At 41.1% G+C, this 15,134-nt stretch overlaps 1 protein-coding gene across 2 annotated transcripts in view; it reads left to right on the top strand.

Annotated features, from left to right (window-relative positions):
• fras1 (Fraser extracellular matrix complex subunit 1) overlaps nt 1-15,134 on the top strand; it is a 341,854-nt gene that overhangs the window by 89,253 nt on the left and 237,467 nt on the right. For both annotated transcript variants that reach the window (XM_085785897.1, XM_085785896.1), the window contains exons 3-7: nt 1,759-1,866; nt 5,452-5,544; nt 9,651-9,810; nt 12,448-12,581; nt 14,605-14,688. In XM_085785897.1, coding sequence (XP_085642023.1) covers nt 1,759-1,866; nt 5,452-5,544; nt 9,651-9,810; nt 12,448-12,581; nt 14,605-14,688 — 579 coding nt within the window. The remainder of the gene's footprint in view (nt 1-1,758; nt 1,867-5,451; nt 5,545-9,650; nt 9,811-12,447; nt 12,582-14,604; nt 14,689-15,134) is intronic.

Genomic DNA, 15,134 nt, shown 5'->3' with positions numbered 1-15,134 from the left:
GGAGAAACATAAGGAACAGCGAGGTTATTACCCAAAGTGGGATCATTCGTTTTATAGTTATATTTCCAGCATCAGCTCTGACCTGCTGTGCTTCCTACTGCTTGCTTCTTGCCCAGTGGACTTTGTTGCAGTCCTGTCAGCATGTTCCCTGGCCTTACCAATTACTGCAGTAAGACAAATGTTAACCAGAACTGATAAGATTGCCAAAAATAAGGCTCATCCTGTAATAAATCTGGAGGTTTTTTTGGAGGGGGGTTGTTATTTATGGACCTTTTTTATAGTTGCTGCAAATCTGAAAGCCCTACCTGCCTTGTTTTTATGCCCTCTCTACTCCCAACTGATACCAGCCTGTTATGTAATGGGTTGTAATGTGTGCTGTGACCCTGTTTCGTGGATGTTCTCACTGTTTATTACCACAGTGTGCTGCCGCATAACCTAGTGTTGTGTTATTGTCTCCTCATAATATGTAAGAATCTGGTTATGATTTATAGATGTGAATTTACTTAAATGTTGGATTATTCATTGTAAAACATCTGGAACACAAAAAGAAAGTATCCCAGTTCCCCTTGATCTGATTCTTGGTGGTGGTGGTACAGTCCTTCCTACCTACCTGGTGTTTCTTGCTAATTTTGTCTTTTTTAGTGGAAAATGTTAGGGACTGTGAGATTGATTGGTTTTTTGGGGAAAAAATGATGGTGGGATGTTGTTTCTGCCCATTAGCACTGAGGCTTTCCTGATTTGATTAGAGTTTATAGCCCTATCCTTACCACATGCAAGGACAGATAGATAGTTAAACAGAGTGATAAATACAAATTTAGAGGTCTCTGTAATTCCTACTATTACATACCTTCAGCCATCAGCTTATATGGGACATATATTCAGAGCCTGGTGGTTGTTAACCTGAGTTTGACATTTCCTGTCCATTAAGACGTCTGCTTCAGTTACCGTCTCAAATGGAGCAAAGCCTCCGCATGTGACAGTCACCACCACCCTCCGTGAAGCGTCCGCCCCATAAGCACAGCTGCCCGTAGGATATTCCTGTCATGAGAGGGTTATTAATCATCCGGCTAAATCAGATTTATGGACTGTAAGATGATATATCTGAGCATATGCAGGCCCAGGAATATTGATTTAGCTCTGGCTTTGAGCTAGCCATAAGACATTGTCAGCTAACTGTTATGAGCTATTGACAAATAGCGGGCATGCTAACGGGCGCTGCGGCCACATGGCACAAGTTACTTTGCCCCTATCTGACTGTGTAGTTGGCCACAGTGCACGAATAAGGTTTTTAATCAACACTGAAGCAGTTTGACTCCACTCGCAGCAGCAAAAAATCCTTCAGTGTTTTACAGCCTCAAGTACAGAGGATGATAAGAGTTCAAAGTATGAAATGGTTTTCTTATAGCGGGTTCTCACATTTTGTAGAGTGGAGCAGTAAAACCTCACCACCACGGCCATCATGGACCTTATATTGCATGAAATACAAACTGCAATGGAGACAGTTTCCCTGAATGTCTGCTATGTATTTCTATGTGTTGTTATCGCACTCTTTTAGAGAGGTAGAGAGTAAAAAATACAGACGGTTTGAATCAGCCGCATCAATATGCACAAAGAGGCCCGGTGTGATGTGATTACTGTCATCCGCCCCAGCTGTCAACATAAAGATGACATGTGGGTGAGTTAGGATGATAATGGAGCGTGAGAGAGTGATTCTGTTTTGCCCCGTGTAATGCTTTATGTCTTTTATTGTTATGACAGAACAACACATCATGGAGACCGGAGTCGTGTCGGGAGTGTACCTGCTACAGCGACGTGGCCATCTGTAAGCCCATCCACTGCCCCAACCCACAGTGTGACTTCCAGAGGGTAAGAAAGACATTGTGACTTTAAAACACAAAACACTACAGCAGATAATTCATGTCCAAAGGAATAGAAAAGCTGTTTTGCAGCTGCTTTTGTTCTAAAAAAAGAAAGAAAAGAACCACAGCTCATTTGAGCGCAAGCAAACAGCTAGGTTGGTATGTGCAATAAATAGGCTACACAAAGCAATATTGTGACATTTACAAAGGCAACACATTAGAGTAAAAGTAAACAAACAAAACAAACTAACTAAACAAACATAGAAACAGCTGCCAAATCTGATAGAGCTTATCAAGGATGTTCATCATACCTATAAATATTTCTCCATATGGAGCACGGAGGAAGGTTCTGTTAGCTATGTCTTGAAAAGGTAGCTTACCATTTAAAAAAAGACACTTTAAGAGCATAAATTACAAATATGAATTGTATTTTTCTATTGTAATTTTGGTAGAACAGTATAATTAGTGAATGTATCCTGATAGGTAGGCTTCAATATGAGTTCAACAAAGCTGACATCTGTTAGGTAGCTTCACTTTCATGTTTTTTGTTTTAGTTTAAGTTCTCACAGTGTTCATGTTGTTAAAAGACAAAACAGGTTTGTTAAAGTCTTGTTGGCTAAATAGATAGTGAACACAATCTACAGTGCAGCTCCCAAAATGATCAGAAAGTTGAGCTGGCACCTCTTCATAACAATTTCTGCAAAAGTTTAACAAAATAAACCTTCCTGACAAATGATTTTGTGAATTACTCTGCGTTTGATTCAGTTAAGGGTAGCCTACCTGATAAACTGCCAAAAGAGTGTATTCAGAGTGAGTCATTTTGACAATATGGTGCAAAAGAACGCATGTAGAATCCAAGTAAATAGAGTAAGTTCATTTTAAATATGATAATACAGAAATAATGGCTCAGCTCTATTAATTAAACATTAAATGTTTCGGTTTGAAAACCTAAATTCCAATTTAATGAAGTAGCTCTATCGTGAGCACGTCTCCTCTGACTGTTTGACATTCAATATTGATAGGCTACCTTGTAAATTGTATGTATTTGCATTATTAACACTGTGTATCAGTACAGAGAAATATAAAAACATAATAATGATAATTTTAAGCATAACATTTTCAAGTCTCTAAGAGTTTGCTTTTTTTGCCCTGTGACCAACCGACTAATTACAACTTATCTGACTTCAAGTCTCCTCATCGAGAGTCAGAATATTTTTCTAGCACTCTGCTTTACAGAAATACTTTCCCAGCCAAATACATTTTTATGCTTGGCGTACATGCAAATCTATTATCTGGTTGAGAATGCCGACCTTTCAAAAACGTTGAGACTCCTGAACGCTCAGGGACCTTGTTTTTGTGATATTTTAATCTCCCTCCCCTCGTTTCACCTTGGAAGTGCAGATCCTCTTTCAAGGGTCCGTTCAATCACTCGTCTTTGTGAGTCGGCCTTACAGGGAGAATCAATGAGTTGACAGGCTATTGTGCAGTCAAACTCTGCCGATTGCACCATTTAATTTGCCACAATGGCGACTGTTTGGAGGCTGTTAGTTCCAGTCCAACGTTTTTTTTGTTTGTTTTTTTTTGGCTCATTTGAATTCACAGGGACACATTTTCAAAGCAGTTTTATTTATTTATTTATTTTTATTTTTTCATTCCCATCTATCCGCCTGTTCCTTCCCGTGTATGCCTCTTCCCTTAAAATGTGATTTAAAACATGAAGCCTGTGGTCACGGCATCAAATCCAATCCCAACCCTGAGCTAAGCCAACAATCAATGTCTAATGAATTCCACTCTGCTGGCTAGCAATCCAATGTTAATTAAAAATTAGTCATCATGCTCACCAAGCCGTGCGCTCCCTCCATTTAAAAAGCTCTTAAATGTGACTCCCCCTCACCTACACTGTGATAAAAAAGAAGGAAAAAAAAAACAACCAGAGATTTTATTATCTGCCTGTCTCCGATTCAAGGGCTCTCTTTTGAAATTTACTGCCATTATCTACAAGCTCAAATTTCCTTTTTTTTTTAACCCCCCTCCCTCCTAATCGTCCACCTTTTCCACCTCTAAATTTCACATGAGTATATTTAATATATCTGTAATGTCTCGGGTTAATTGTCCCCCACAGACCCATATATCAGGACAGTGGGGCTTGTCTCTTTAGTTTAAGAGACATGTCCTGATAAAAGGAGGAAAGACCGGATAAGGTATGAAATTTAGAGATTTTAGCTGCAGCGACTGATCTTTTTCATTATATATTAATTGGCCAATTATTTTCTGGTTTAATCATGAATGGGTCATAAAATATCTGAGATGTAGTGAATAACAATCAGTGCTAATGGTGCTTTTACTTTCATCAACGGCACATTGCAACTCCAGCAACGTCAAGATATTGCATTATCAACATTGCAATTTCAATTATATTGTGATTTAATTGTGCATCAGTGAATAAATAACCTTAAAACTACACATCAGTTTTGTAATAAAGGCTGGACTTGAGCTCAGTTCACTGTGATGATTTATCTTATGATGATCAGGCAAGTGAATCTCAGCACGACACGACACGACACACCTACGGGATTTTTAATTTCCTGCCAAACAAAGTGCATTGTAAGAAAGTCTCACATCAGTCCAGTGATAAATGAAGTCTCCTTTTCTCTCCGAGCCTCGTCGCCTCTCTCTGTGTTTACCGCAACACGATCTCTAATTGAAAACATTTTAAAAGTTTGCATTTTAATGTTAAATGTCTGAGTGCATAATAACTTGTCTGATAATATCTGTCCAAACTCCACAGGTGTTGTATTTGTCCCTGTGTTTATAAAAAAAAAGCAGTGTGGTTGTTTCTGTTTATTCATCACCAACCTCTTCCCGCTGCGCAGCTCGCTCCGTTTCATTTCCCCAACGCTTGTTATTTGCCGTCGTCTCCGTTTCATTGCCATGTAATGTGTCTTTCGCCGCTGATTCATTCCGCCCGCCTCTGATTCATTGTATTTTCTACAGTACACAGTCATTTTCACCTTTAGTCATTGACACGCAAGACGTTTTTCCTCTGAAGCTGCCTCGGGGGCGGGTTGTTGCTTCGTTCTCACAACGCACCAGATTCCTGCTTATTCCTTCAATTCTGTTTTCTTTTCTTCCCTCTTCTCTGTTTCATTTGTATTCACAAATAAAGCACATGTACTGTAAACTATCTGCCTTCCCCGGCCCCAGCGCCTTCTCTGCTTTCCCATTTACTTCCTGCTGCATATCCGGCCTCAATTAGGGTGTGTAGGTGAATCTATATTGTAATATTATGTATTGTGATACGGCCGCTGCGCTCTCTCTGTATTCAACACAGCGTGCGCGCCTGATAAAGTCTTCATATATCTCCTCTTGTCAGCTCTGTTGTGTTATTTGTGTCACATGTCGGCTAATTTCCATGGAAATGAGACTGTAATCGGCAGGTTGTTGTTGTCGTATTGCCGTATTCATGCTTTAAAAGGGAATCAGATACATTTTTCTTTTCCTTTTTATACCTTGGATTTGTATTTGTGTGTGTTGTTGTTAGTTATGCCGAGTGTGTATTCATGCAGCTTTTATCTTCTCTCTCTCTCCAAAGGGCGAGCATTTGAGGATCCCCGCCAACAAGTGCTGTCCGGAGTGCGTCTCCTCGTCCCAGGGATCCTGTCAACACGAAGGAGTGGTGTACGGAGTAAGTAGTGGAAGCAGGAAAAGTGAAAATGACAATCTGTCGTGTCATTATGCAGCATCTGTGGGTGTCTGTCTGGCTCATCAGTACAACAGTGGGCTTTTTAAGTTTGTGTTTGTTTGGGAAACAGCACCAGAAGAACTGGTTGAAGCATATTGATCTCAACAGCTTTAAGCCTTTAGGACCAAATCACCCACAACATCAATGTTTTGCAGTTTCAAAATAAATGACTTTGTGGCTGAATTGGTCCAAAACTTGAGTGAAAAATCCTGAAACCCCCAAAAAACAGAAAAGCATGTTTTCTCTCTCGTCTGGCATCTGTCTCTTTGTTTGTAAAATGCTTCGAATGATCATTTGAAAAAGGCTTCGGATGTCATCAGTTTGGAAATCCCTGAACATCGAAGGGTGATCGATCGATCGATCGATCGATCTATCTATCTATCTATCTATCTATCTATCTATCTATCTATCTATCTATCTATCTATCTATCTATCTATCTATCTATCTATCTATCTATCTATCTATCTATCTATCTATCTATCTATCTATCTATCTATCTATCTATCTATCTATCCCATCACTGGGCCTCCTCCTCCTCCTCCTCCTCCTCGCCGTCCCTCTGACCTTAAACTCAGCGCTGACCCCTGCCCTGCTGCACAGACTGTGGAACAGCTTGGCCGCGTCGATCGACTCTGCCTCCGTCCAGTCGACTGATTCAAGTCTGGGCTCAAAAAACATATTCATTCTCATTAGCGTTGGAGCCAAGATCAGCTTCCCTCCCTCGTCCGCTCCGCTCGCTCCTTTCTGCCGCTTGATTCACTGCGTTGATTGTCATTTTTTTCCCTCTGCTAGTTAACAGCACGTTGCTCTGGTTAGAGGGATAGTTCAACATTTTGGCAAATTGGCCCATTGCCATAATCCCTGTAGTCTTAGCAGTAGGTTCGTTACCTTTAATTGTCGGTGCAAGCTATTTTTAGAACGGCGGAGCAGAGCCGCTAGCTGCTCAGAGCTATGCTAACGGAGGCTAAGGGAATTTCTTGGTTTCCCTCATCAAACTCATCAAATACACAATCCAACAACTCCAAAACGCTCTGGTGGACAAGTTGTGACCTGCACATTCACCACGCTATGAGATAATAACACAACGTTACCAGACAGAGTTGTTTTAGAGGTAAATTCATGCAAAACCGCTGATGCACGTTGCCTTCAGGGACAGTTTTTCATCAAGCAGTTTCTGCATTTACCACTAAAACAACTCCGTCTCATAGCTTGCACCGACAATTAAAAGTAACGAACCTACTGCTATGACTATAGGGATTATGGCAATGGGCCAAATTTTTCCAAAATGTTGAACTATCCCTTTATATCTGCTCTGTAGATACATTTGGTTTGATAATTCACCTATTAAAAGTTTCCATGAATTGAAACTAGTTCCAGAAACCTGCCCCACCTCCCTCCATCCCTCCCTCCTCCACTCACACAAAACAATCACTGTCTTGTTCATCTTCCATCGAGGGTCCTCCCGCTTAATGAGCTGGACATTTTGGCAGCCATTTTGGACAATATGTCGTTGCCCCCTAAAGAGGACCCGAGTCTTTTTCTTTGGCCGGCTGTGGAGAGAGAGACTCCATCGGGGTTTTTTTTTTTACCTCTGTGCTTGAAGAGGCACTTTACCAGATCTGAGCGACCAGGAGTGGGAGTCTGAAGAGGAGTCGTGGCCTTTTCGAGGGTTTTTTTTTTTTTACTCCATCTTCAGTGAAGGAGGCTGGTCCGACACCACTGCTGCTCCTTTCCCAGGACAAATTGTTTGGAGAGATGAAGCTTCATCCCGTTATCCAACAGTCATTTTCTGTGTGAAAACACCTGCCTTAAAGGTCCAGTGTATAATATTTGTCAAGGTTTATTGGTAAAATCGAAATATACTACCTATGAATATATAAGTATAGGTATATAATTGCTATAAAATAACATTTGTTTGGTTTTTATAGCCTTATAATTATTCTTTTATACAGCGGGGAAAATAATTATTGAATGCAACATTTTTCTCAGAAAATATATTGCTAATAGAGCTATTGACATGAAATTTCCCCCAGATGTTGGCAACAACCCAAGTAATGCACATAGCCTATACAATGCCCGTAATTTAAGTAATGTGTAAAAAGTGAAATGACACAGAATAAGTATTGAACTCATGAATCCCCTATCAGTACAAAGTAATATCAGCTGCTTTAGTCCAAATTGACGCCTATAAAAAGGTTTCTCATCACCAAGGTGTCACACGAGAGGCGTCTCATGACGGGGAAATTAGCAAAGAGCTTCTCAAGACCTTCAGAAACTGATGTTGCAGAACAAACTGATGCATCGGTTACAGACGTGTCTGAATGCACCGTTTTATCCGTTAGTGCCGTTATCCCAAAAAAGAACAACTTTTTATCATAAACTGTCCACGACCAGGTCCTCACAAGATTTCTGACAGAGGGAAAAGAAAACTAAGAAGAGTCAAGGAGCCCTGACAGAGAACCTCCAATTACTAGGTACAGTTATAAAAAAAAAAGGAAAAGAAGGAGTAGAAAACAGCAGACATATAGTAAAATGGTTTAGATCTTCACCTCATCGCTCCATGCTCCTGAAATACTCCTTCGTCCCAGTCGTGGTAAACAAGTCTTTTGGTCCTCAGAGGCCTCCTTCACCCTGCCGACGGGAGGGGTGAGTGCGAATTAGCGCTGCAAACTAGAATCTGAACACAGGATATCACGGTTTTCCCCCTAATTTTAATAATAATAATAATAATAATAATAATGATAAATTTGATTTATAATGCACTTTACATTTAAGCAATCTCAAAGTGCTACAGTACAAGCTTAATTAAAAGGGACACAAGTTAATAAAAGTTCAAAAAGAGAATGAAAAGTGTACTAAAATTTAGCAGAAAGCTTTCCTGAATAAATATGTCTTTAGGTTTCGTTACACACTGGACCTTTAAACAACAGTGTTTTAGGGTTTTATTTGGCCACTGTGTAATCTGCGGCAGGTCTGCCACATCTCCACACGTAAACGGTATAAATTGTTAAATCGCAGAACATCTTTCTGGGGTGAAAAAGCATTTACACAAACGCTCCATTAAAACCGAGACTGATGACAACGTCTCACGCAGCGCAACAAAGGTTTTTTTAATGCAGGTTTCGCAGCCCGTCGCCTCGGAGAGCGACTGAAGTCAGATCCTCACCTCAATCATCGTGACGGCGGGCAGCGTGTGCATGCTGCTTTTCTCATTTAGACTGAGAAGAACAACAGCAGAAAAACCTGCACCGACCGTGCACTGCAGCCACCAACTAAACGGATGTACGAGAGATAGTATATAAATGTAGTGTAGCTACTTGCTCTAATTAACACCCCAGAGATAGTTGTGCAAGAGTGGGTTTCCTATCACTCTTCGCTTCTGTCAATCAAACGGAGCCGAGGAGGCATCGACGGAAACGCACGTTTACCCCCTGTGGCAGGAGGATTTAAACACAAGAGGAATGAAGGGAGGAAGATGGTCGACGGGCTTAGAGTTCGCCTGGAGCTTCTTTCACCGCAGCTTAACCAGTCGTCTCTCTCCTCTCCTCTCCTCTCCTCTCCTCTCCTCTCCTCTCCTCTCCTCTCCTCTCCTCTCCTCTCCTCTCCTCTCCTCCTCTCCTCTCCTCTCCTCCTCTCCTCTCCTCTCCCCACCTTGAACTGGGCAAACTGTTCTGTCTGTTCTGCTGGAACGACTTACTGTACAAACTGAAATTAGACATCTGCACTTCTTCTCCAGCTCTGAAACGTCCTCTCTCTCTGTGCCTCCTCACTCAGCCACATTCACACTCATCCTTTAGCTTTAATCTGTCTATCTTCTTCTTTCTGCAGCGCGTCCTTCCTCCTCCTCCTTCTCCTCCTCCCTCCCTTCTTCTCTCCTCTCCTCTCCCTCCGTCACTCAGGCTTAGACTTATAAAACTGTCTTGTCCACAGAGAGCAAAAGCAGCTTTCCTCATCCCACATTGTCCCTCTTGCTTCTTTGTCTGTTTTTTGTTGTTGTTGTATGTGTATATACTTAGTGTGTAACTTCCTGTCTCCCATGTTTCCTCAGCATGACAGCCAGTGGAGTCCGTCGCCCTGTTCGGTGTGTGTTTGCTCCAGAGGGAGTGTGTCCTGCGCCGCCCGACCCTGTCCCGCCCTCAGCTGTCCCACGGACCAGAGCCCGTTCACTCCGGCCGGGGAGTGCTGTCCCAAGTGTGGACGTAGTGGAGGTGAGGACGGGACAAATCTAACCTCTAGCCAAGATCTGTTTATTTCTATGAAACCAAAATGGGCCACTTCAGTTAGATTTTTAACTCTTAAAGTCTCTTTTTTTTTTTTACACTTTTTTTCCTGTGTTCGATCCATAAGTAGATGCATTTGTGGTTTAAAGAACCAAAACACATCTCAGTGTAGTTTTACATCTCCTCTTTCCGGCTTCTCTCAGCTTCATCCAATCAGAGAAGAGAGGAGGCTCTGACTCTTCTCTGATTGGCCAACTGTTTAAGGAATGGTGCAATCAAAAAAAGAGCAGATTTCAGAATAAAAACACTTGGATAAACCAAATAAACCTGCTCATTGGTTGATGACTGGGTGAATCTGCAATAATTTGATTTATTGTCAAAAAGTGCACAAATATTTTGATTTTCCAGCCTCTTGCATATGTGTGGTTTTTGTTTCTCTTAGTTTCTGTCTGGAGCTCTAGTAACAACAGGTCGGTGTCAGCCAATCAGAAAAGAGGAGGCTCTGAGCCTCTTTTTTTGGTTGGAGAGGACAAGAGTTGGAGTGATCCAATAAAAAATATTCAGAATTAAACACTCAGATAATCCAAATCCTGCAACAAGTGTTGGATGGTGGGTCCAGGAAGTGGTGGGCGGGGCTTTGTGTGACTGCTTTGTTGTGACATCACAAAGTGACAGGAAGTCCTGACGGCTGGTTTTAAGGCTCAGTTTCTGAATACAGGCTGTGTGCATTTCTCTGTGGACTGAGGCTTTGATACTTTCACAGTATTAATATAGAACCTAGAGCTGCTTTATAATCACACTACACATGGACATCTACCTTTATACTGTATGGAGCTTTAATACAAACGTCTATCTTTATACAATATTTGACCTTTTAAAGCTTAGATGTCGTCCCCTCCTTTGATACATTGAACAGCTGGTCTTCTTTGAAACTGAATTACAAGGCTATATACAGTAAGTCTGAATGTACTACATGTACAAGCATTAGTTTAGTCACAAGAAGATGGGAAACCAGGTGTTTTTCCAAATGTATTTCAGTAAGGATGGCCATCTTAGTCTCTCCTGCAAGCTGTTGTATGAAGAAACACATGCAAGTAAACAAAAATATTTCACCAAATACACAACGTGGTGCAAAATCAATATGATACAGTGATACACACACACACACAAAGCAGCCAGAGAAGGAAATCTGGTCCTGGCTTGGTATCCGTGTCCACCCCAAGGTTGTGGGTTTGTTTTTCCACAATATTGTTTGTTTGTTACACTCTACCACCTTTAATTTTTTTTTTTTTTTACTAGAATTACAACAAGTTGCACCACAGCTTCCTCTGTGTTGTTTACATCTCCTGAGGTGGTGCGTTCGCTGCTTCCTGTTCGCTCGCTGCTCCCTCCATCACATCCTGTATCCTGAGTCATGTGCCATCATTTTTGATTTTTTTGAAGAACGTCTTCATGCGCAAGATGCAGCCCGAGTGTGACATCCGAGGATTTAAAAAACTGATCTGAGCGCAGTTTAACTTTTAAAAGGGCCTGCTGAGACGTTCATGTTTCTTTTCTTTGTCCAGTCTGTCCTAATTCTTCCTCTACTTTCAATAAAAGACTTTCAAATTAAATTCTACTTTTACCAAACTATGCCACAGAACATTCAAGGCCACAGTATCTGGACTCACTGTCATATTGTTATTAGTATTAATAAAGGATACATTAAATTCCCCCAAGGTGATATACAGTATAAAGTATTTCATTTCATTTCATTTTGATTTATTCCATTCATGGTTTACATTCTTCACAAGGTTGCACAAAATTACATAATGTACACATTGTCACCATGAATGAAAAGGAGCAGGATGAAGAAAACTTATAGTACCTGCCCCTCTCTGTTGTTATAATTACATTGGCTTACTTCAACACCAATATTATACTCTATTTCAAAATATTAAAGATGATGAAACATAGTTGTGACAAGAAAACAAACAAAACACCACTCGTCTATCTATCTTTTTCTCTTTCTCCTTCTTCTATATATATTGATATACAGTATATACCTATATATACTGTATATCATTATATATCATATCATTACATTGAGCCCAAAGGATTTTTTTATTCCAATGCCCAGAGACGCGTCCATTCACACAGAGCTGCAATAAAAATGTAAAGTTGTTAGTCATACACATGCATGAGTAACAACACAAAACCATGGTGATACGGTCGTCCTCATTTTCCAGGTGCAACATTCTCAGCTGTAGGTTAGAGACCCTCGTTTGCTCCGTCCTCGTGTTGTAGCGCAGCATCTTGTCCTCTATCAGACAGGATTGTTGTTGTGACAAAGCCGGGGTTTTTGCGCGAGAGCACGGGCTCAGCAGCCGGAGCGCAGCTGAAAGGTTAATCTAGACGCTAATGATGTCTGGGAGTTGCTATGATGCATCCCAGCGGTTAGCACCTAATTAGCAACTGCTGTTTTTTTGTTTTTTTTCTACATTTTTTTCCCTCCCTCCCTCCCTCCCTGACTGTAAATCAATGAGCATTCGGGCAAACAATGCACCAACAGTCAGCTCATTATCTGACACCCATTTTGACTGTTTACTCATTCTGTTTTTGTCTCTGTGTGTGTGTGTGTGTCAGAGTCTTGCCCCTGGCAGGGCGTTGTGTACAGGGATGGTGAGGAGTGGAAGCCCAGCCTCTGCTCCAGATGTGTCTGCAGCAATGGGGAAGTCCAGTGTTCGGTGACAGAGTGTCAGCAAGTGGCCTGTAAACCGGTGAGTTTCCATAAATACACATATACTGTATATATATATTTTTATTTTTTAAAAACATTTTCCTCCTCCGTCTTCACACTGGCTGCTGGTTACACAACAACGGATCAGTGCGTCCGTCGCCTCTCAGCTCAGTTTGTTCAGATTCAACAAGCTCATTGTTAGGAGTTGAGTTGAGTTTTTTTTCTCCCTCCACTGAAATTCTCAGTCAGAGATGAAGACTATCAATTTGATCTGATGCATAATTGATGATCGAAGTCACACTTAAACGCTCATTCTGAGGATAGGGGATAGAAAATACGGTGCTGCAAGGATGACCTTATTTTCTGTTCCGTTGCGTCCCTGGCTTTACTGCTGCTGGATCGCTGGGAGCAGTGTTTCATAAATACAGACCCAGCGTTGTATACTTTAATGAAGCACATTATAATAAATCCACGGAGGGTCAGCGTGGCTCCCGCAGGAGTGTGACTGCAGGGAGCAGCACCGCCCAACGGGATGAAAAACGTTACAGTGTCACAGCTAACCGACTAGCATAGCAAAGACCGGCTCATTAGTTGATGATTGGGTTAATCAATCAATGTTAAACAATTTTAACATTGTTAAACAATTTTAACATTGTCAAAAAGTGCAAAATATTTAGATTTTCCAGCCTCTTGCATATGAAAATATGCTCCTTGTCTTTGTTTTTCTGGAATAAAATGGTCACTTTTTGGCATAATTTAGGTATTTTTATATTATTTGTAAAGTTTTAATAGACTAGATTAAACTTTTATTTTAAGTGTTGATATCAATGAGGAGATACTATATTTGTGGTTTTAAAAACCAAGACCATCTCAGTTTACAGTAGTTTTTGTTTCTCTTAGCTTCTCTCTGGAGCTCTCTGGAGTAACAACAGGTCGGTGTCAGCCAATCAGAAGAGAGGAGGCTTTGAACCTCTTTTTCTGATTGGCTGACTGTTCAATGATTGATCAATTTTTTTTTTAGCAGATTTCAAAACACTTCACATCCTGCAAAGTGTTGGATGGTGGGTCCAGGATGTGGGCGGGGCTTAGGCTGACCGTGTTGTTGTGACATCACAAAGTAACAGGAAGTCCTGACAGCTGGTTTTAAGGCTCAATTTCTGAATACAGGCTGTGTTCATTTCTCTGTGGACTGAGGCTTTGATACTTTCACAGTATTAATATAGAACCTAGAGCTGCTTTATAATCACACTACACATGGACATCTACCTTTATACTGTATGGAGCTTTAATACAAACATCTACCTTTATACCGTATGGAGCTTTAATACAAACATCTACCTTTATACTGTATGGAGCTTTAATACAAACATCTACCTTTACACTGTATGGAGCTTTAACACAAACATATACCTTTATACCGTATGGAGCTTTAATACAAACATCTACCTCTACACTGTATGGAGCTACCTTTATACTGTATGGAGCTTTAATACAAACATCTAGCCTACTGTACCTCTACACTGTATGGAGCTACCTTTATACTGTATGGAGCTTTAATACAAACATCTACCTTTATACTCTTTTCCAGCATGTGTGTGTTTTTACTATTTTAGCGTTTCTCTTCCTCACACAGAGTAAACAAACAAGATATAATGTGAGAGTACGACAGGTTTGGAGTTGCTGGAAGGTGTGATTCACAGCAGTACACACAGCGATTTCCAGACTAGGTGCTAAGATAGGTCAAACACCTCTCTCTGTGCTGGAGGCAGAGAGATGAAGCTGATATCGAGCTTATCTAACTCTGGCTGAGATTAGAGTGAGTGTGTGTGTCTGTATTTCTTTTCTTTTTTTCCCCCAAAATGTCAGACTGTCTAACAGTATTGTCACGGCTCATATTTACAGTGTTGCATGCATATTTCAGAGAAGAAGCAGCTAGATTTGTACTCTTTTGTTATTAGAGACCATCTGTCTGTTTTTTTCTTGTGTACAGTGTGTCTCTCTTTCTCTCTCACACACCAACACACACACACCTGGTCTGACAGTGTCCCTCTCCCTCCTGTCAGCATGAGAACTTGGTGATTCAGCCCGGCCACTGCTGTCCTCAGTGTGTGTCCAACCCCTGTCTGTCTGCCGGGAAACAGCACCAGGTGGGCAAACCTCTTTATGTATGTGTGTGTGTGTGTGTGTGTGTGTGTGTGTGTGTGTGTGTGTGTTCAGTTGAGTTGAAAAGTGTGTATTTGCACCTGTTATTGTGTGCATTTGTGCATAAATCCTCTGCGGTACAAAGCCTGTGAGTGTGTGTGAGTCTATAGACCGAATCGCCTTGTTGTTTACAACTACGTCCGGGTAGAAAACCAGCACCTAATTTGAATGAGAACAGTAGTAACGAACGAGAGTTTAGCTAGGCTATATATCATATTTTTCACGCCCTATCACCGTTTAGACAAATCTGAAATGATTGAAGAAACAATAGCCTACTATTTCTGTGTGTGTGTTTTGTGTTGCTATGTGTGGGATTTATTCAGTTGGAGGAATCACAGTGTCTAGAAAGCATCAGTGGCTCAGCTGACAGGGACAGCTAACGGTAGCTAAG

This window comes from Trachurus japonicus, chromosome 9 (genome assembly GCF_045865225.1).
Source record: "Trachurus japonicus isolate A0001 chromosome 9, Traja_1.0".
NCBI classification, from domain to species: Eukaryota; Metazoa; Chordata; class Actinopteri; order Carangiformes; family Carangidae; genus Trachurus; species Trachurus japonicus.
This window is presented reverse-complemented; position numbering and strand designations above follow the sequence as displayed.